General features: G+C 42.6%; 1 protein-coding gene across 3 annotated transcripts in view; it reads left to right on the top strand.

Moving 5' to 3' along the window:
• Window positions 1-3,435: 3,435 nt before the first annotated feature.
• Window positions 3,436-22,923, top strand: part of cpamd8 (C3 and PZP like alpha-2-macroglobulin domain containing 8) — a 61,328-nt gene continuing 41,840 nt past the window's right edge. For all 3 annotated transcript variants that reach the window (XM_029751307.1, XM_029751306.1, XM_029751305.1), the window contains exons 1-12: window positions 3,436-3,739; window positions 13,785-13,936; window positions 17,060-17,082; window positions 17,587-17,752; window positions 17,966-18,018; window positions 18,576-18,593; window positions 19,260-19,314; window positions 19,415-19,528; window positions 21,775-21,859; window positions 21,990-22,098; window positions 22,231-22,458; window positions 22,603-22,773. In XM_029751307.1, the coding sequence (XP_029607167.1) occupies window positions 3,663-3,739; window positions 13,785-13,936; window positions 17,060-17,082; window positions 17,587-17,752; window positions 17,966-18,018; window positions 18,576-18,593; window positions 19,260-19,314; window positions 19,415-19,528; window positions 21,775-21,859; window positions 21,990-22,098; window positions 22,231-22,458; window positions 22,603-22,773 (1,251 nt within the window). In that variant the 5' untranslated portion in view covers window positions 3,436-3,662. The remainder of the gene's footprint in view (window positions 3,740-13,784; window positions 13,937-17,059; window positions 17,083-17,586; window positions 17,753-17,965; window positions 18,019-18,575; window positions 18,594-19,259; window positions 19,315-19,414; window positions 19,529-21,774; window positions 21,860-21,989; window positions 22,099-22,230; window positions 22,459-22,602; window positions 22,774-22,923) is intronic.

Raw genomic sequence — 22,923 nt, 5'->3', positions numbered from 1 at the left:
TTGCGTTCACCTTCACACTCCTGGGCCAGACTATACTTAATCATAGGACCTACTGAAGAGATAAGTCTTCAGTAAAGACTTAAAGGTTGAGACTGAGTCTGCGTCTCTCACATGGATAGGCAGACCATTCCATAAAAATGGAGCTCTATAGGAGAAAGTCCTACCTCCAGCCGTTTGCTTAGAAATTCTAGGGACAATTAGGAGGCCTGCGTCTTGTGACCGTAGCGTATGTGTAGATATGTACGGCAGGACCAAATCGGAAAGATGGGTAGGAGCAAGCCCATGTAATGCTTTGTAGGTTAGCAGTAAAACCTTGAAATCAGCCTTGCCTTAACAGGAAGCCAGTCAAGCACTGGAGTAATATGATCAAATTCTTTGGTTCTATCAGCCGTATTTAGCACTAACTGAAGTTTGTTTAGTGCTTTATCCGGGTAGCCGGAAAGTAGAGCATTGCAGTAGTCCAGCCTAGAAGTAACAAAAGCATGGATTAATTTTTCTGCGTCATTTTTGGACAAAGTTTCTGATTTTTGCAATGTTACGTAGATGGAAAAAAGCTGTCCTTGAAACAGTCTTGATATGTTCTTCAAAAGAGAGATCAGGGTCCAGAGTAACGCCGAGGTCCTTCACAGTTTTATTTGAGACGACTGTACAACCATCTAGATTAATTGTCAGATTCAACAGATCTCTTTGTTTCTTGTATGTGTGTGCACATCCGTTTCAGCGTATTTTGGGAGTCGAACAAGAGTCGACTCCTTTCATTCCAATCAAAAGAGTGGGAGTCGACTCTAAAATTCCTGGAGTCGTGCACCACTAGTTTTTATAAGCATGAGTCCATAAATGTTTCAAATAGACTGCCAATATGCCAACATTCCATTCAAACACTGCAGTCTATCTAGACAAGTTGTAAATGCAACAACTGATATTGTATCATATAATAGCACTCACAGCTTTCCAATAAATCTGATACATTTATAGGCTTTTTATGCAGAAACTTTGTATAAAACCTGTATAAACTGTATTTATAATCATATGACAATATTTTAGGTCGATTATAATTCCATTCCCCAATTTCTGATACATCACATGCCTTACTTTTATTTTACTGCATACAGTTCATATAAGGAAATCACTCTATTTAAATAAATAAATTAGGCCCTAATCTGTGGATTTCAAATGAATGGGCAGGGGTGCAGCCATGGGTGGGCCTGAGAGAGCCCACCGGGGACCCAGGCCCAGCCAATCAGAATTAGGTATTCCCCACAAAAGGGCTTTATTACAGACAGAAATACTCCTCAGATCCCACATGTGAAGAAGCCGGATGTGGAGGTCCTGGGCTGGCGTGGTTACACGTGGTCTGCGGTTATGAGGCCAGTTGGATGTACTGCCAAATTCTCTAAAATGATGTTGGAGGCAACTGATGGTAGAGAAATGGATATTCCTGCAGTCAGCATGCCAGTTGCATCTCCCTCAACGTGAAACATCTGTGGCATTATGTTGTGTGACAAAACTGCACATTTTAAAGTGGCCTTTTAATGTCCCTAGCTCCAAGAATATTGAGATGTACTTGATTTTGACTGAATTAAGTTATTATTATTATTTGTAAATAAAATTGGTTTAATGTGAATGAATGTTACAGTTGAATGGTGTTCCAATAAATGTTTTACATGTTACACATAACGTTATCATGCGTTTGATTATAAAGTTGCTCTTTTGGACAAATCCAACATATTATGGTCCTTGAAATGAAATAATTCACAGCACTGTACATTCAGTATGACCGAGATCACCGATCATACAATATATTTGTGTCATGTACAGAACCAAACAAATTGTGTTTTATGTAATACATTCTGATAACATACATTCTGTGTGTATATATATATATATATATATATATTTACTTCTGCTGCCTATGGTTTTCCAAATCAACTATTTTTTAAGAATTTGATCGGTTTCCTTTTATTTTTAGTTGACTACTCTGCCAGCTCTATTGATATTTGAGTGTGTGTTGCCTCGGAAGTCAGGCTTCTCACACTCTTCAACGAGATGACATTTGAAAGGATGAACACGCGAGGCTAGTGGGTGTGACAGGCTGCTTCCCTGTGAATTGTGTAAAGCGCTGATCGACTGTATGGAAGTATGCAAGTGCTCATTCAGGGGAGATGAGTGTACCGATTTCTATTACAGTTGTCAGTGCTGACAATTTGCCACTTGAGGGGGCCAAAGGTTTATCTGAGCAGTGTGAGCACTCCACAAGCATCGAAACCGAGATTGTGAATTTGACAGGTTAATTTGAAAGAACCTGCTATTTCTTCTAACACTATTCTTTGTTACACATCCCCAGGTTAAGAGGTTGTTCATGCAATATCGCATTCAAACAACCTTAAATCAAATTCATAGTTGGCTCTATTGTTATTTCAGATTAATCAAAGATCATGCCTGGGTTAATTAGGCTGCTAAGTAAACTGAACACTGATTCGTACAAAGTGTAATGCCAACTGCCAGGAGATCTTACTCTTGACCAGACAGTCACATGATGGAAAGGAGTTTAGCTGTACTTTATTGTCGTTAAGGCCACGGAGGCCAGGGCTATGAGTGACTTGTCTGAACTGTTGAGTCTGCATGAACTAGGCTACTAGGAGCTGTTCTGACTCGCACCAGCAGGAACAAAAGCTTTGGAACTTCAAAGGGGCGAGGAGGCACAGTTGGAGACGAGAAGGAAAGCAGGCCAATAAATTGATAAACATGATCTAACATCTCTTTTCTATCGTGCGACATTTGAGGGGGCGGGAGGACACTAATAATATGTAATGCTGAAATATGAGAGAACGGAATTGAGGCGGATGAATAAAGCAAGCAAAAAGAGGACTGACTATGTGCATTGAGGTCTGCAGAAAAAGCAGTGGTGTAAAGTACATAAGTAAAATACTTTAAAGTACTACTTAAGTCGTTTTTTGTGGTATCTGTACTTTACTATTTATATTTTTGAAAACTTTTACTTTTACTTCACATCATTCCAAAAGAAAATAATGTACTTTTTCCCTGACACCCAAAAGTTACATTTTGAATGCTTAGCGGGACAGGAAAATAATGGTCTAATTCACACACTTATCAAGAGAATATCCCTGGTCAACCCTACTGACTCTGATCTGGCGGACTCACTAAACACATGCTTCGTTTGTAAATAATGTCTGAGAGTTAGAGTGCCCCTGGCTATCCGTAAATTTAAAAAACCTAGAAAATATGGCCGTCTGCTTTGCTTAAAATAAGGAATTTGAAATAATTTATCCTTGTACTTTTACTTTTGATACTTTTACTAAAGTATTATTTTACTGGGTTACTTTTACTTGAGTCATTTTCTATTAAGGTATCTTTACTTTTACTCAAGTATGACAATTGGGTACTTTTTCCACCACTGGAAAAAAGCCAATTGCCCCGAAACGGGATTTCTAGAAGTGGGATGTTAACTTGATCCTCGCTTGCCGATTCGAGGCAAAAATTGGCGCCCACACATCAGTGCTTCAATGGATAGGCTACGTAAGAATGATAGGCTCTTCGAAGCTACTGTACATTTGAAGATTTGAGAGAAAGTTACGTCTGAACTCTTGAGAGCGACTTTATAACCCACCCCACGGGAAACTGAATGTAGGCTACTATTGAAAATGTGGAGGTCCTACTGGACAGCGTTGAGTCTGTCGTGGACTTTCTTCATCTGCAGAAGTTATGCACAAGAAAGACAGTAAGTGGTTGACCTAATTTTATTGTAAATTAACATGTTGCCATTTTTACTGTAATAAGCAAAACCACCATACTTCACCTCTGTTCACACCAAGTTTAACAGATCAATCACTGCCTAGTGTGTTACTTTTACAAATAGCATTGTTTTGTATTTCTATCGTTTTTGATCATTAACGAGAAGCTGCATTTTGTATTTAAGGAATGAATACTGTGTTGTTGGAATGACATGCATTTATCAAGGGTGTTTGTTCATTATGCCATGAATGTGAAACAATGTATTAAACTCACTTTACACGTTCAGAGCCCTAGTTGTGGTTGGATTGATAGTGCTGTCCGAGTTAAAAAATAAAGTCGTTTGTATATAGGTCCCTATGACTGCTCTTCTACTGCAAGAAGTGTTTTAGAGCTCATTTACAAAAAAATAGTCAGATTTGCAACTTTTCTGTTTACATTAGCCTTGGATGTGTTTTCACTAGTTACCGCAGCCACAAGTCAAAATTGGCTATATCCTAAAAAATTAATGAAAACAACAATTAGCTCTTTTTAAAAAAAGGTTAGGTTAGACATAATGTTAGCAGTGTGTTAGTCAGTGCTAGACCAGGACTGAAATAAGTGCTGGTACACATTTTCGGTGCCGGTACCGTTTATATTTAGGTGCAGGAACTTATATTTAGGTGCAGCTAATATTCTATAGGACGAAAAGTCGCTCAAGCAGTTGAACATTTGAGGTGTCGGTACTCCGCTCCAGTGAGCTCCTGCCCAAGTCGAGCACTGGAATTTAGAGTAAAGGTTAGGTTTAAAATATGATTTTAAAAAGATAAATTTAGCCATAATTATGACTTTGTGGCTATGGTAACTAGTGACGATCCTTGTTTCTGGTGCGGCTAAAAACTCATTCCTGCTTCATTTGAGTGCAGCTATAAGCACCGTAAACACCATAGTATATCGACAAACAAAATAAGGATAAAAATTCTAACTATACAGGAGCTTCTCATTTTTAAACCATATTGCACATGGTTTTGCACACTTGATTAATGCATTGATTCACAAACGTGTGGGTATTTTAAGCCTTTAACTTTCAATTACTGGTATTGAGTTAATTATCTCAGGGACATCTCTATGTATTGGCCAATGACAGGCTTTGAAGCCACTAGTCGGCCATATTGGCACTACCCAGAAAAAGCAGTCATCCAAATCAAAGTTTATTAGTAGTGCACATACATAATTAAGCATTTTTCTCTGCACCCGCTATAACATCTGCTTATGTTACTAGCTCCTCACAATGCTGTATAATGTCAAACAAGTACACACATAATAAAAAATGTATTTAAAAAAATCTAAGAAATAAAGAAATGTCGGAACGAGTCCAATTAACAACCCAAATAGCACTGTAAGAGTAATCTAAATGTAATCTATACGTACAGTGCATTCGGAAAGTATTCAGACCCCTTGACTTTTTCCACATTTTGTTACGTTACAGCCTTATTCTAAAATTGATAAAATATTTTTTTTACTCATCAATCTACACACAATAGCCCATAATGACAAAGCGAAAACAGGTTGAGAAAATTTTGCATATTTATTATAAATAAAAAACAGAAATACCTTATTTACATATGTATTCAGACCCTTTGCTATGAGACTCAAAATTGAGCTCAGGTGCATCCTGTTTCCATTGATTGTTCTTGAGATGTTTTTACAACTTGATTGGAGTCCACCTGTGGTAAATTAAATTGATTGGACATGATTTGGAAAGGCACAAGCCTGTCTATATAAGGTCCCACATTTGACAGTGCATGTCAGAGCAAAAACCAAGCCATGAGGTTGAAGGAATTGTCCGTAGAGCTAAGACAGGACTGTGTCGAGGCACAGATCTGGGGAAGGGTAGCAAAACATTTCAGCAGCATTGAAGGTCCCTAATAAGAACACAGTGGTCTCCATCATTCTTAAATGGAAGAAGTTTGGAACCACCAAGACTCTTCCTAGAGCTGGCCGTCTGGCCAAACTAAGCAATAAAGGTAGAAGGGCCTTGGTCAGGGAGGTGACCAAGCACCCGATGGTCACTCTGTCAGAGCTCCAGAGATCCTGTGTGGAGATGGGAGAACCTTCCATAAGGACAACCATCTCTGCAGCAGTCCACCAATCAGGCCTTTATGGTAGAGTGGCCAGACAGAAGCCACTCCTCAGTAAAAGGCACATGACAGTCTGCTTGGAGTTTGCCAAAAGGCACCTAAAGGATTCTCAGACCATGAGAAACAAGATTTTCTGGTCTGATGAAACCAAGATTGAACTCTTTGGCCTGAATGCCAAGCGTCACGTCTGGAGGAAACCTGGCACCATCCCTGAAGCATGGTGGTGGCAGCATCATGCTGTGGGGATGTTTTTAAGTGGCAGGGACTGGGAGATTAGTCAGGATCGAGGCAAAGACGAACGGAGCAAAGTACAGAGAGATCCTTGATGAAAACCTGCTCCAGAGCACTCAGGACTTCAGACTGGGGCGAAGGTTCACCTTCCAACAGGACAACGACCCTAAGCACAGGCTCCCCATCCAACCTGACAAAGTTTGAAAGGATCTGCAGAGAAGAATGGGAGAAACTCCCCAAATACAGGTGTGCGACGCTTGTCGCGTCATACCCAAGAAGATTCAAGTCTGTAATCGCTGCCAAAGGTGCTTGAACAAAGTACAGAGTAAAAGGTCTGAATAAATGTGATATTTCAGTTTTTTATTTTTCATAAATGTGCAAAAATGTATTAATACCTGTTTTGGTTTCGTCATTATGGGGTATTGTGTTTAGATTGATGAAGAAAAAAAACGATTTAATTCATTTTACAATAAGGTGTAATGAACACAATGAGAGACAGAGAGCTGGTTTCAAGCGCAGGGCGCAGCAGGTGTTTATTTGTAAAGGACCACAGGAGGAGGCAGGTAGCTGGGTCCAGGGGCAGGCAGAAGGTCATACACAGGGGGTCCAAAAAGGCAACAGTACAGGCAGGGAAAAGGTTAGTAACGTCGTCCGGGAGATCAGGCAATAGGTAGATAACAGGAAATCTGATAGGCTAAGGTACAGGCAGGGAATAGGCAAAAGGCGTCGTTAGTGAAGCAGGCAAAAACTCATACACAGGAGGATTAAATTACGGGAAAAACAGCACTCCGAAAAGAAGTGTGTCACAAAACAAACATTACCTCACAATGATGGGGTGCAAAGAACTGAACTAAATGGTGTGTGATAATAACATACAGGTGTGTGAACAGGTGATCAGAATTCAGGTGATTGGGATCTGGCGAGTGAGGTGAGTTCAAGGGATCTATGTGTTTGAGAGTGTGAGCTGGAAAGTGAGCTGCGTTCAGGGGATCTACGTGTTTGAGAGTGTGAGTTGGAAGCAGACGTTACATAAGGCTGTAACGTAACAAAATGTGGAAAAAGTCAAGGGGTATAAATACTTTCCGAATGCACTGTATATATGTGAATGGTGTGTATGGACAGTTAAGACAGTATGTGAATAGAAAAGTTGTGTATAGCAGTAGTTATATAGGATGATCCATGACTAGAATACAGTATATAGATATAAAGTGGGTAAAACAGTAAACATTATTAAAGGGACCAGTGTTCAATGACTCCATAGGAATTAATTTAATTCTACAGTATTTCAAAGAAATGTTTCAAGGACAAAATGACATGTATATAAGTATTTTTGTTGTTGCCGTGGGACAGTAACATTAGTACTTTTACTTTAAGGTAAATGTTTTTATGTATTTTTTTATGTTTATGTTTACCTAACATAATATAATTTAAGATTGTATTATGGTGTCTGTAATAGAATAAACATGGCAAAAACAAATGTAGACATTAAAAATGACTTTTTGCTTACAAAATATTTTTTTTACGCTGGGGATGGAGCTGTGTTGGCTTCAAAATAGAGCCCCCTGTCAGTCATCTAGTGTATATATAAAATCATTGGGTGTGGGAGAGGCATTGACTTTACACTACCGCTCAGAGGGGGGTACGTAGTGTAGATGTCACCCACAGTACTTCCGGAGGTACAGTGCATTCGGAAAGTATTCAGACCCCTTGACTTTTCCACATTTTGTTACATTACAGACGTATTCTAAAATGTATTAAATCGTTTTTTTCCTCATCAATCTACATACAATACCCCATAATGACAAAGCAAAAACAGGTTTTTAGACATTTAAGCACATTTTTATATATATATACACTGCTCAAAAAAATAAAGGGAACACTTAAACAACACAATGTAACTCCAAGTCAATCACACTTTTGTGAAATCAAACTGTCCACTTAGGAAGCAACAATGATTGACAATACATTTCACATGCTGTTGTGCAAATGGAATAGACAACAGGTGGAAATTATAGGCAATTAGCAAGACACCCCCAATAAAGGAGTGGTTCTGCAGGTGGGGACCCCAGACCACTTCTCAGTTCCTATGCTTCCTGGCTGATGTTTTGGTCACTTTTGAATGCTGGCGGTGCTTTCACTCTAGTGGTAGCATGAGACGGAGTCTACAACCCACACAAGTGGCTCAGGTAGTGCAGCTCATCCAGGATGGCACATCAATGCGAGCTGTGGCAAGAAGGTTTGCTGTGTCTGTCAGCGTAGTGTCCAGAGCATGGAGGCGCTACCAGGAGACAGGCCAGTACATCAGGAGAAGTGGAGGAGGTCGTAGGAGGGCAACAACCCAGCAGCAGGACCGCTACCTCCGCCTTTGTGCAAGGAGGAGCAGGAGGAGCACTGCCAGAGCCCTGCAAAATGACCTCCAGCAGGCCACAAATGTGCATGTGTCTGCTCAAACGGTCAGAAACAGACTCCATGAGGGTGGTATGAGGGCCCGACGTCCACAGGTGGGGGTTGTGCTTACAGCCCATCACCGTGCAGGACGTTTGGCATTTGCCAGAGAACACCAAGATTGGCAAATTCGCCACTGGCGCCCTGTGCTCTTCACAGATGAAAGCAGGTTCACACTGAGCACGTGACAGACGTGACAGAGTCTGGAGACGCCGTGGAGAACGTTCTGCTGCCTGCAACATCCTCCAGCATGACCGATTTGGCGGTGGGTCAGTCATGGTGTGGGGTGGCATTTCTTTGGGGGGCCGCACAGCCCTCCATGTGCTCGCAAGAGGTAGCCTGACTGCCATTAGGTACCGAGATGAGATCCTCAGACCCCTTGTGAGACCATATGCTGGTGCAGTTGGCCCTGGGTTCCTCCTAATGCAAGTCAATGCTAGACCTCATGTGGCTGGAGTGTGTCAGCAGTTCCTGCAAGAGGAAGGCATTGATGCTATGGACTGGCCCGCCCGTTCCCCAGACCTGAATCCAATTGAGCACATCTGGGACATCATGTCTCGCTCCATCCACCAACGCCACTTTGTACCACAGACTGTCCAGGAGTTGACGGATGCTTTAGTCCAGGTCTGGGAGGAGATCCCTCAGGAGACCATCCGTCACCTCATCAGGAGCATGCCCAGGTGTTGTAGGGAGGTCATACAGGCATGTTTAGGCCACACACACTACTGAGCCTCATTTTGACTTGTTTTAAGGACATTACATCAAAGTTGGATCAGCCTGTACTGTGGTTTTCCACTTTAATTTTGAGTGTGACTCCAAATCCAGACCTCCATGGGTTGATAAATTGCATTTCCATTGATTATTTTTGTGTGATTTTGTTGTCAGCACATTCAACTATGTAAAGAAAAAAGTATTTAATAAGATTATTTATTTCATTCAGATCTAGGATGTGTTGTTTAAGTGTTCCCTTTATTTTTTTGAGCAGTATATATATATTTTTTTTTAATGAAATGTAATTTTTACATAAGTATTCAGACCCTTTACTTAGTACTTTGTTGAAGCACCTTTGGCAGTGATTACAACCTCAAATCTTCTTGGGTATGACTCTACACACTTAGCAAATCAAATCAAATTGTATTTGTCACCTGTGCCAAATACAACAGGTGTAGACCTTACAGTGAAATGCTTACTTACAAGCCCTTAACCAACAATGCAGTTTTAAGAAAATACCTAAAAAGATATCATCAAAAAAGGTAAGAGATAAGAATAACAAATAATTAAAGAGCAGCAGTAAATAACAATAGCGGGGCTATATACAGGGGGTACCGGTACAGAGTCAATGTGCGGGGGCACCGGTGTCGAGGTAATTGAGGGGGATGCAAATAGTCTGGGTAGTCATTTGATTAGCTGTTCAGGAGTCTTATGGCTTGGGGGTAGAAGCTGTTCAGAAGCCTCATCTGACCACTTTTTTATAGACCGAGTCACTGTGCTTCCTGCTTTCATTTTTGCATGTAAGCAGAAATCAGGAGGATAGAATTATGGTCAGATTTGCCAAATGGAGGGTGAGGGAGAGCTTTGTACACGTCTGTGTGTGGAGTAAAGGTAGTCTAGAATTTTTTCCCTCTGGTTGCACATTTAACATGCTGATAGAAATTAGGTAAAATTGATTTAAGTTTCCCTGCATTAAGTCCCCGACCACTAGGAGCACCGCCTCTGGGTGAGTGTTTTCCTGTTTGCTTATGGGGGTATACAGCTCATTGAGTGCGGTTTAGTGCCAGCATCGGTCTGTGGTGGTATGTAGACAGCTACGAAAAATACAGATGAAAACTCTCTAGGCGGATAGTGTGGTCTACAGTTTATCATGAGATACTCTACCTCAGGCGAACAAAACCTTGAGACTTCCTTAGATATAGTGCACCAGCTGTTGTTTACAAATATGCATAGGCCCCCGCCCCGTGTTTTACCAAGGCTGCTGTTCCATCCTGCCGGTAGAGTGTATAAACCGCCAGCTGTATGTTGTTAATGTCTTCGTTCAGCCACAACTTGATGAAACATAAGAAATTGCAGTTTTTAATGTCCCGTTGGTAGGATATACGTGCTTTCAGTTCGTCCCATTTATTTTCCAGCGATTGAACGTTAGCTAGCAGGACAGAAGGCAAAGGCAGATTAGCCACTCGTCCCCTGATCCTCACAAGGCACCCTGATCTTTTTCCGCAAAATCTCAGTTTTCTTCTCCAGCCAATAACGGGGATCTGGACCTGGTTGGGTGTCTGTAATATATCCCTCCCGTCCGACTCATTGAAGAAAAACTCTTCGTCTAATCTGAGGTGAGTAATCTCAGTTCTGATGTCCAGAAGCTCTTTTCGGTTTTAAGAGATTGTAGCAGCAACATTATGTACAAAACAAGTTACGAACAATGCGAAAAAACAAACAAAATAGCATCCCCTCTGGCACCATCACTGCCTCACACCTGTATTTGGGCAGTTTCTCCCATTCTTGTCTGCAGATCCTCTCAAGCTCTGTCAGGTTGCATGGGGAGCGTCGCTGCACAGCTATTTTCAGGTCTCTCCAGTGATGTTTGATCGGGTTCAAGTCCAGACTCTGGCTGGGCCGCTCAAGAACATTCAGAGACTTGTCCCGAAGCCACTCCTGTGTTGTCTTCGCTGTGTGCTTAGGGTCGTTGTCCTGTTGGAAGGTGAACCTTCACCCCAGTCTGAGGACCTGAGTGCTCTGGAGCAGAGTTTCATCAAGGATCTCTCTGTTCTTTGCTCCGTTCATCTTTCCCCCGATCCTGACTAGTCTCTCAGTCGCTGCTGCTGAAAAACATCCCCGCAGCATGATGCTGCCACCACCATGCTTCCCCGTAGGGATGGTGCAAGGTGTCTTCCAGACATGACGCTTGGTATTCAGGCCAAAGAATTCAATCTTGGTTTCATCAGACCAGAGAATCTTGTTTCTCATGGTCTGAGAGTCTTTAGGTGCCTTTTGGCAAACTTCAAGCGGGCTGTCATGTGCCCTTTTTCTGAGGAGTGGCTTTCGTCTGGCCACTCTACCATAAAGGCCTGATTGGTGGAGTGCTGCAGAGATGGTTGTCCTTATGGAAGGTTCTCCCATCTCCACAGAGGATCTCTGGAGCTCTGTCAGAGTGACCATCGGGTGCTTGGTCGCCTCCCTGACCAAGGCCCTTCTACCATTATTGCTTATTTTGGCCAGACGGCCAGCTCTAGGAAGAGTCTTGGTGGTTCCAAACTTCTTCCATTTAAGAATGATGGAGGCCACTGTGTTCTTGGGGACCTTCAATGCCGCTGAAATGTTTTGCTACCTTTGCCCAGATCTGTTTCATCAAAACAATCCTGTCTCGGAGCTCTACAGACAATTCCTTCAACCTCATGGCTTGGTTTTTGCTCTGACATGCACTGTCAACTATGGGACCATATATAGACAGGTGTGTGCCTTTCCAAATCATGTCCAATCAATTTAATTTACCACAGGGGGACTCCAATCCAGTTGTAGAAACATCTCAAGGATGATCAATGGAAACAGGATGTACCTGAGCTCAATTTTGAGTCTCATAGCAAAGGGCCTGAATACTTATGTAAATAAAGTATTTCAGTTTTTTATTTGGAATAAATTAGCAAACATTTCTAAAAACTTTTTTTTGCTTTGTCATTATGGGGTATTGTGTGTAGATTGATGAGGGAAACATTCGTTAAGGCTGTAAACGTAACAAAATGTGGAAAAAGTGAAGGGGTCTGAATACTTTCCAAATGCACTGTACTGTGGGAGACATCTCTTAAATAGGGATTTGAATCTAGATACGTCTCTTTACACTACACAAGTATCTCTCATGGTCCTAGTTTGTGCCGTCAAAGTGATGTAGTGTGAAGAGGCCCTAAGGATGCTATCTGTCTGGCTGCTGTCAACAGTATTCCAGAGACTAACTGTGGAGAAGTCTGCTGTGTTAATAATTTCAAAGGGTTACAAGCTGTGCTGCCAAATGCTCCAGAGGGGAGCCCAGCCCACCACACCATTGAGATCGCTATGGGACTAATACCAGCTTTCCTAACAAAAGAACGTCAGTTCTCAAGCACTTGAGACTGAGCTCTGAGGAGGCATGCAGAAACCACTGTGACATTCAATGCATCATTAAAATAAGCATGGTCCTCAGCACCTGACGCAGGCTTATCAAAAAGCTGGTTGAACTTGCTGCAGATCAAACACTGAGAGTCAATTTCCTCCTATTATCTTTCTATTCCCAATGCCCCATTTTTCAAGGGATTTTCTCATGACTCTGTGTGATTTAGATTGCCTCTGGGCGCCAAGCACTGTAATGTTAACCACCTGATCTGATACTAAGACATGCAATTGGGTTGGTGGATTCAATGCTCATTCTAATTTGGTTGATCTTGAGGAAAGTTTAAAATGGGAGCTCCCAGGTCTGGAAAAAAACTATCACACCTGAATGACACAGATTACTTTTTGATAATGTTATCACATTTTTGCTCATTTTAACTTGTGAAAAAAGTGGAATAAGTATGTAATAATGCAGTAGTAATAGTCATGTAATAATGTGATTGAAGTTCCATATGGAACCTTAGTATGCCTCCAAACTAAGGTCCGTGAACTTCTGGAACTCTTTGCAACTGCCAGTGAATCCCTTGCGCCACTCTCATTTATGGTGGTCCTTTGCCAACCAGTGGTAAAAACTTAATTGGACTTTCAGAATGTTTATGTGCTTCTGCGGATGACCTTTGGCCTCCGACCCTTCTGACAGCCGTCTTCCCTCGACTAAATGTCAGAGTTGACTGTTTTTAATCTTGGTCATTATGTTTAAAAAACAACTAGGTTACATCAGAAGTGGTGCCAGACCACCCAACGAGAACACTAGAGCAGAGCTCTTTTGGCTGACAGGTACTGTGTCCCTGCTATCCTCGCAATTAAACCTGATCTCACTTTGCAAATCCCTTGAGGACTCTGTGTGTGCGTGTGTGTGTATATAGATACTGCCTTGTGTAACATCATAAACAGCCATATTTGGAGGCCAGGAGGAGGGTGAAGTTGGGGCCGCTGGTGTGTTGATATTGGGTGTTGCTGCTTGCTCGAAGCATACTGGAATAAGAATGATCTACCTATCAGAAAATGAAAAAAACAGCAAACACCAAATTTGTGAACCCCCGGCTGAAAGTTTCTATGATGCACTGTCTGTTGACCAACACCCCTCTCATTCCTGGACACTAGGGGTTACCTAATCGCTGCTCCCTCAGTGTTCCGCGCTGGTGTGGAGGAGGCCTTGAGTGTCACAATCTTCAACGCTGTGGAGGAGACGCACGTCCAGGTCCAGCTCTCTGTGAAGGGTGAGACAGTGGCGTACAGCCATGGCATGGTGCTAGGTGAGGACCCCCACACACACACACAAGCTAACATAGGAGCACACACCACCATTTCTTACACTGAGAGTGCACGCACACTTACAGGGGAACACACAGCATGAGGCTGCACACCTGCCGGGTGGAGTGTATACTTCTGACCTCACAGGGCCCTTAACGGATGTCGCTTTTGATAGGGGGTTTATTGTTAAGCCTGGCTTGTCTAATCAGGCTATTGTGTATCTATGTGGGATTTGTTTGACAGCAGTCCTAATAGATGGGACTTCAGCGCTTCATTGAAAGAGCCTGCAGCTGTATCTCCTGCAGAGAGTGCATCGCTCCAGTTCCACTGGTTTTTTCTTTACTCTGGCAATTAATTGATATCCTTGATTGGGTTGTCACTAGTTACGACAGTCATAAAGTCAAAATTGGCTTTATCGTAAAAATTCATGATTTTTATTTTTTAGGGTTAGGCATAAGGTATGCAGTGTGGTTATGGTTCGGTTTAAAATCTGATTTTATTAATATAAATTGTAGAAATGGGCTGGGTTTAGCCATAATTGGAGGATGATTTAAATCACGCTACAAAATGTTTTATTGATTTGCTCACTGAGGTAATGGACCATCATGCCCCAGTAAGAAAGAGTACAGTTGGTGCTCGTCCATCTCCATGGATTGATGATGAACTGGGTGAGGCTTTTTCTCAAAGAAATATGTTAAAAGTCTTAGCAGCTAAATCAAAATCAGAAATTGATGAACAGAATTATAGAACATTGCGTAATTATGCAGTTAAATTGAATCGAAGGAAAAAAAAGTTATTTTTCAACAATGCTTTTATTGATTGTAAAAATGATTCTAAAAAGGTATGGAATACAGTTAAGGGTTTACTTGGTACATCTATCTCATCATGCCCATCTAGTGTGGAGGTTGACGGGAGAATAATAACAAAACCAGTTGATATTGCCAATCATTTTGCAGATTTTTTCAGAAAGAAAATTAATTTACTGAGCAACAATGTAAACATACATTCTTCCAAACAAGCTATTGTCCAATGGATTGATGATCATATTATGAGCAACAAGATCTGCTCTTTTAGTCTGCAAACGGTGTCAGTGGAGGAGGTGTTAAACCTTTTGAAGTCATTACCTGATGGGAAATCTACAGGTTATGATCTTATGGGCAATTTTTTGCTTCGCTGTGCTGCTCCCCAGATTGCAGTTCCACTGAGATACATATTTAATTGGTCACTGGAAAAGGGGATGTTTGCAAATGTATGGAAGCATGCTAAACTTTGTCCTATTCCAAAAGACTGCAAAGAACCCGCTACTCCTGCCAATAGTCGACCAATTAGTCTACTCCCTACACTCAGTAAGATATTGGAGGGTATTGTGAGTAGACAAATATGGGAGTACATGGAAAATAATGATCTGATTACAGCCAATCAGCATGCTTATCGGAAAAATCATTCCACTACCACTGCATTGGTTGACATGACTGACCAGTGGCTCAATGCTATGGATAATGGCAAGTTTGTGGGGGTACTATTTTTAGATTTCAGTGCAGCATTTGATTTAGTGGATCATGAGATAATTTTGACAAAATTAATGCATTATGGTTTTAAGGAGGTAGCATTGAATTGGGTACAGTCATATCTAACTGACAGGAAACAGTCCACCTATATCAATGGTTCATTTTCTTCCCCTCATGCTTTAAACTGTGGAATACCGCAGGGCAGCTGCCTTGGGCCACTTCTTTATTTAATATATACCAACGACCTTTCCTATGCCCTAGCTGAAACTCAAGCTACTATATTTGCAGATGATACTACAATTTATGCAGCAGGACAATCGGTTCAACAGGTACAGCAAGCTTTACAAGGAGATTTGGAGAATATTAGGGAGTGGGTTTGCCAGAATAAACTTGTTTTAAACACCAAGAAAACCAAAGTTATGTTGGTCTGTTCCACTAGGAAAAGGCCAAAACAGCATGGGATACAATTAAGTATGGGAGGAGTACAAATTGAAGAAGTGGCAGAAACCAAACTATTAGGAGTGCAGCTAGACAACTGCTTATCATGGTCATCTCAAATAACTAATCTATGTAAAAAAAATATTAAAACAGCATGTATAATCAGAAGGATAGCTAAATATTTACCAGGAAAAATTCTTAAGCAAATAACACAAGCTTTAATTGAGAGTCAAGTGAACTACTGTTCTGTGGTCCGGGGAAATTCATCATCAAGTGAAGTTAGGAGGCTGCAGATTACACAGAACAAAGCAGCAAGGATTGTTTTACGATGGAGATATGGTTTTTCTGTTGCAGTCATACGCAATGTTCTTGGTTGGTCATCAATCGACAAGATAATTGAAAAAAACATGCTTATTTTATTTCATAATATACATCATTTAAAACGGCCAAGTACAATTCACAACGGTAATCAGTTGGTAAGAGACAGACATTCCGTAAATACTAGGAATAGATTGTCCACCATCTATGCGTTATCCAGACAGAAAAGAGAAATAGACAAAAGAACATTTCGATTTAGAGCAATAAAGAAATTGAATAAATTAACTGAGCAAACCAGAAACCTTTCAATATATTAATTTAAACATTATTTTAAAACAATTTAAATATAATACACAGAAATGTTGTGGGATTACAGTAGATGAAGAATCCATATTTTTTAGATTGATTATTTATTGGTTTATTACGTTAGTATATTATGTATGTTTGTAATAGTGTGTTATATGTGAAAATGTGTTCGTATATAAATTGTATTTTAATATTTAAGGACTCTTGGAAGATGAGTCCAAATGGGGACTAAAAGAGATCCAAATCAAATCAAATCAATCATAATTATGAATCTGTGGCTGTGGTAACTAGTGACGACCCCTTGATTGGCCAGAGATTCAACAGAACTGTTTATTGTGATGTATCAAAGGTATAACCAGACAGTATATAACTAAAGTTCTTGATTACTGTAAACTGCAAGGACGGAAACCAGTATACACTGTGGCACTCAAGGCCCGGTGTTGACACAAGTTAATGTTCCTTGATCAAACCACACAATCACAAGAACTCAAATCATTTTGATCTGAATATTTTGCCTTGTTTTGTGTGACTTTATTCATTTTTTTTCCATTTCAGACAAAGGCACAATCAAATTAAAGGTGAGAGCGATGTCATTGTGTTTAACGGCATTTCTGTCTATCGTTTGTTAATTGGTTTTTATCTTTGTTGTGTTGTGAATAAAAACATAATTGTTGTTTCAAGAGTGTAAAATGGTTGTGGCTCCAGCTGCACAGTAGTGAGATCCCAGTCAGTTTGTCCATATTCCGCAGATGACATGCAAAACAACACTAACATCATTTGTATGTGAACATCTGCCTTTTTGCACATTCATTTGGAATAGGGTAATAGCCTCAAATATAATATGCAACAGCTGTTGACGTGCATGTAAGGGTCTGCAGGCCCCAAAGGCTGGAATGGATCAATCCAACATTCACGACTTGATTCCTCCACTCCCTCTAACCCCCACCCCTGTCTTTATCAAATATAGTCTCGTATTGTCCACTGTGGTTGCTAGGCACTTTAGCATGTGGTTTGCCACTGGTCTGTGTGGTGTTGTGTTAGGTACCGCATCCTGAAGATACATGTGCCCTTCCTGGTTTCAGGTCCCTCGAGGTCTGAGAGGTCAGGCCCATCTGAAGGTGTGGGGGAATCGCCACATCACTGAGGGGGGATATATCTTCCACAACTACACCACTGTCACTGTGGACAGCAAGGGCACAGCCGTTTTCATCCAGACGGATAAGCCAGTCTACAAGCCCAAACAGAAAGGTCTCAGCCTTCCAGGCCCTTCCAGTAGCAGCCATTGTCCTACTCATAAACCTCTACTGTAGATAGATTTATTCATAGGCCATTGTGTGTTGTAAGAAGCCAGTCTTAATAGCAGCCCAGGAGAAAAGCTAATGACATGACATGCATTGTTTATTGCACTCTACATTAGAAATGCATTGAAATGGGTAATAATCTGTACCTCTCTCAATCCAGTGCTCATCAACGTGTACTCTGTCACTCCGGATCTGAGGCCGGTCAATGACAAGGTAATGCACCCAGTCTCTCACATCAAAGCCAAGACATCACACCCACTTACAGGAAATGAATGGGATATGAAATATGAGAATCAGGTGTGTTGACCTAATGTTTATCAGTGGGCCTTGATTCCAAGCAGCTGGCCTCCTCTCCTTTGATGTGTTATGGCTTTAAATGAAGGGTGGCATCAAGCTAGTTTTCACACACCTATTTTTCCAACATTCTGTCAGAGGGTAGTGAAGTGGGGGAAAACTGGCCTGAGCCTGAATGCACACTAAATGTACAGTAACCTATTTACCGCCACAAACCTTGCCATTTCTGCTAGAATTTTTAGAAATGGCTCCAAATATATAGTTGCCGCTGTGTAGACAGTGTGTTTATTGATGGCTGCACCTGTATAGGTCTGCTGCTGGCAAAGGCTAACGCTCGCACTCACAGATGGATGATTGTTGGAGAGGGGGGAGGAGGTGGAGATATTTTGCCATGTGGCTGTGCAGTTTGCAGTTTGTCTAATGTGTGTGCTGTCCTTGACTCATTTTTTTTACTCTTCTTCTTCTCCTGGTTGCAGATTGAGGCCTACGTTTTGGTAAGTGCAGGGAGGGACCACCCGGACCTAGAGGGAGGGCCACGGGACACTGAGGGATTAGTCTCCCAACCCCAGGCAGGAGATTACAGGGCAGGGAAGGGCTCACTTTGATAACAGGCCTGGGCTTTGAGCTCCAGCCTGGCTCCTACATCTTGCCCAGCTAATGCTGCACACTTCCTCTCTCTCTCTTCTCCATCTCTCTCTGTCCCTCTCATCCTCTTGTGCTCTGTCTGCGGTATCTTTTCAGGGCAAGTATGCTGCTTGGTGTTAAGATGTCCGAGGAAGCTCTGGAAACGGGCTCAGCTCAGTGACTAAGAAACTGTGTAGCTGTTTGTGTTATTCTGCCACCTGCAGCCTGCAGTCCCGTGGCCCTCTTGGTCAGGGAAGTGTCTGTGCGAGTGGCTGCAATTAACTGATTGACAGCCGTTAGTGTTAGTCTTTCCCCTTGAGCCAGTGCCAGGTCAGTGTATGTAAGAAGTAGCTTACTGTAGGATTTCATCACGCAGGGTTTACCCCCAATATATTTATTAGCATAACCCTTACATAACTTCACTCATGAGTACTTATGTAAGTTCACAGCTTTCACGTAGGGAGAAACAGAGTAATGCATATTTTGATGAAAGTAGAATGTCTCGATCAACTGTGTATTCATACTCTGGGTTGCAGGACCCAAGAGGATCTCGGATGGTCCAGTGGAAAGGGCTTAAACCCCTCTGCTGTGGTGAGAAACTCCCCATGTTATCATTATCATCATCTACTGTGTGGTGACTGCTGTAGTTCATGTGGCGTTGATCTTTTTTGACCCCTGCTTCTCTCCTCAGGGGTCGTCAACATGAGTTTCCCTCTCTCAGACCAGCCTGTGTTTGGAGAGTGGTTCATCTTTGTAGAGATGCAGGGGCACACCTACAACAAGTCCTTTGAAGTGCAGAAGTATGGTGAGTTGCTACTTGCTACCTGAAAGTCACCATTTATCAAATCAAATAACATATTATTTGTCGCATGCACCAAATACAACAGGTCTAGACTTTACCGTGAAGTGCTTAATTACGAGCTCTTTTCCAACAGTGCTGAGTTTAAAAATAACAAGAAAAAAAATGAAATAGTAACACAATAAAACAACAGTAGCGAGGCTATATACAAGGAGTACCGGTACTGAGTCAATGTGCAGAGGTACGAGGTAGTTGAGGTAATATGTACATGTAGGTAGGGGTAAAAGTGACTAGGCAAATAGGTGGCAGCAGCAACAGCATGTGTGTCTATATGTGAGTGTGTGTGTGTGTGTGGCATCAATATGCATGTGTGTGTATTTTGTGTGTGTGTGTGTGTGTTTGTGTGTGTGTGTGTGTGTGTGTGTGTGTGTGTGTGTGTTGGAGTTTCAGTGTTGTATGTGTGTGCATTGAGCCAGTGCAAGAATAGGGGGTCAATGCACATAGTCCGGGTAGCCATTTGATTAACTGTTGTGCCTTCTTCACGACTGTGTTGGTGTGTTTGAACCATGATAGGTCCTTAGTGATGTGGACACCGAGAAACTTGAAGCTCTCAACCTGCTCCACTACAGCCCTGTCGTTGTGAATGGGGGCGTGCTCGGCTATCCGTTTCCTGTAGTCCACGATCAGCTCCTTTGTCTTGCTGACGTTGAGGAAGAGGTTGTTGTCCTGGCACCACACTGCCAGGTCTCTGACCTCCTCCCTGTAGGCTGTCTCATTGTTGTCGGTGATCAAGCCAACCACCATCGTGCCATTGGCAAACTTAATGATGGTGTTGGAGTCGTGCGTGACAACGAAGTCATGGGGCAACAGGGAGTACAGGAAGGGACTAAGTACGCACCCCTGAGGGACCCCCGTGTTAAGGGTCAGCATGGTGGATGTGTTGTTGCCTACCCTCGCCACCGGCCCGTCAGGAAGTCCAGGATCCAGTTGCAGAAGATTTTTAATCCCAGGGTCTTTAGTTTAGTGATGAGCTTGGAGGGAGCTATGGTGTTGAACACTGAGCTGTAGTCAATGAACAGCATTCTCACATAGGTGTTCCTTTTGTAGAGGTAGGAAAGTGGAGTGCAATAGAGATTGCGTCATCTGTGGGTCTGTTGGGGTATTATGCGAATTGGAGTGGGTCCAAGGTGTCTTGGATGATGGTGTTGATCTGAGCCATGACCAGCCTTTTAAAGCATTTCATGGTTACAGATGTGAGTGCTACGGGGCGATAGTAGTTTAGACAGGTTACCTTGGTGTTCTTGGGCACAGTGACTATGGTGGTCTGCTTGAAACATGTAGGTATTACAGACTGGGTCAGGGGCAGGTTGAAAATGTCAGTGAAGACACTTGCCAGCTGGTCAGCCCATGTTCTGAGTATGGGTCCTGGTAATCCGTCTGCCGCCCTGCGGCCTTGTGAATGTTAACCTGTTTAAAGGTCTTAGTCACATCGGTTATGGAGAGCGTGATCACACAGCCGCCTGGAACAAATGGTGCTCTCATGCATATTTCAGTTTTGTTTTCCTCAAAGTGAGCATAGAAGGTATGCTACATGACCAAAAGTATGTGGACACCTGCTCGTCGAAAAAATCATGGGCATTAATATGGAGTTGGACCCCCCTTTGCTGCTATAACAGCCTCAACTCTTCTGGGAAGGCTTTCCACTAGATGTTGGAACATTGCTGCGGGGACTTGGTTCCATTCAGCCACGATGCATTAGTGAGGTCGGGCACAGATGTTGGGCGATTAGGCCAGGCGCGCAGTCAGCGTTCCAATTCATACCAAAGGTGTTCGATGGGGTTGAGGTCAGGGCTCTGTGCATGCGAGTCAAGTTCTTCCACACTGATCTCGACAAACCATTTCTGTACGGACCTTGCTTTGTGACAGGGGCATTGTCATGCTGAACAGGAAAAAGCCTTCCCCAAACTGTTACCACAAAGTTGGAAGCACAGAATCGTCTAGAATGTCATTGTATGCTGCAGCGTTAAGATTTCCTTTCACTGGAACTAAGGGGTCTAGCCCGAACCATGGACCAACTCCATACTAATGCCCAGGATTTTGGAATGAGATTTTCAACGAGCAGGTGTCCACATACTTCTGATCATGTAGTGTACGTTCAAAGACCCTTCTGTTTGAGGTGGTATTTATATGTTTGAACTGGGACTGTATAGCCATGTTGTGGACCCCTCTACCTCTTCCTCTACTCCACACAGTAATGCCCAAGTTTGAGCTGGTGATAGACCCTCCACGGTACATCCGGGACCTGAACACATGTGAACAGGCCACCGTGAAGGCCAGGTGAGTGACTAACTCACAGCATTCACCTCATCCTAATGTGATGCCCTAACACATACTGTTCTTTGAGCATTCGAGAGGCAAAGTAGCAGCTCTACTCCTGTTTGAACACAAATTACTTCTCTCTCTTTAGGTATACCTTTGGGAAGCCTGTGACCGGGAAGATGACACTGAACATGACTGTGAATGGAGTTGGGTACTACCGACATGAGGTGGGCCATCCTGTGGTCAAGACCATGGAGGTGAGTCAACCCGGCTGTAGTGTTGTAGAATCTAAAACAGGAAAATGGAATCACATTCAAATCTGCTGAGTTTCCCCTTTTTAGGATTCATTTAAGATATTTAAGTCTGTCTGTTTCATCCACTATTATTAGATCAAAGGCTCAGTGTCCTTCAGCCTGTGTGTCAAAGACATGATGCCCCTGGACGTGGCTGATCACTTCCGGGGCACGGTGAGCATGTGGGTGTCAGTGACCAGCGTGGATGGAGGGCGGCAGACCATGTTCGATGATTCCACCCCAGTTCACAAGCAGCGTATCGACATCAAATACTCAAAGGACACTCGTAAACAGTTCAAGCCTGGTCTGCCATACAAGGGAAAGGTAAGAGACAGCCAAAGGTATTCATACCACTGACTTCACATGGCCTCTATCAAGGGAAGCTGGACTGTACAAGACTTGGGTTCACTTATGCGTCTCCATGCGAGAGACCTGACTGTCTGTCCACCCTGTCCTTCTGTCCACCAGGTAGAGGTAAACTATCCTGACGGTAGCCCAGCGGATGGGGTGCGGGTGCGTGTGAAGGCGGAGCTGACCCCTAAGGACAACGTGTACACCAGCGAGCTGACGTCCAGGGACGGCCAGGCAACATTCGAGATCCCCTCCATCCCCACTGCTGCCCAATACGTCTGGCTGGAGGTCAGTAGGCCTTGGAGATGGAGAGTTTAAGGGAGAGAGAGGTGTAAATGAACACGGTTAGGGCTTAGTTAGCTTCTCATCATTTTTTATTGATTTATTTAACCTTTATTTAACTAGGCAAGTCAGAGCTTTTCATAAGACCGAGTGGAG

Source organism: Salmo trutta, chromosome 4, assembly GCF_901001165.1.
Source record: "Salmo trutta chromosome 4, fSalTru1.1, whole genome shotgun sequence".
Classification (NCBI taxonomy): domain Eukaryota; kingdom Metazoa; phylum Chordata; class Actinopteri; order Salmoniformes; family Salmonidae; genus Salmo; species Salmo trutta.
Note: the sequence above shows the minus strand (reverse complement) of the source record. Positions and strands in the feature narration are given on the sequence as shown.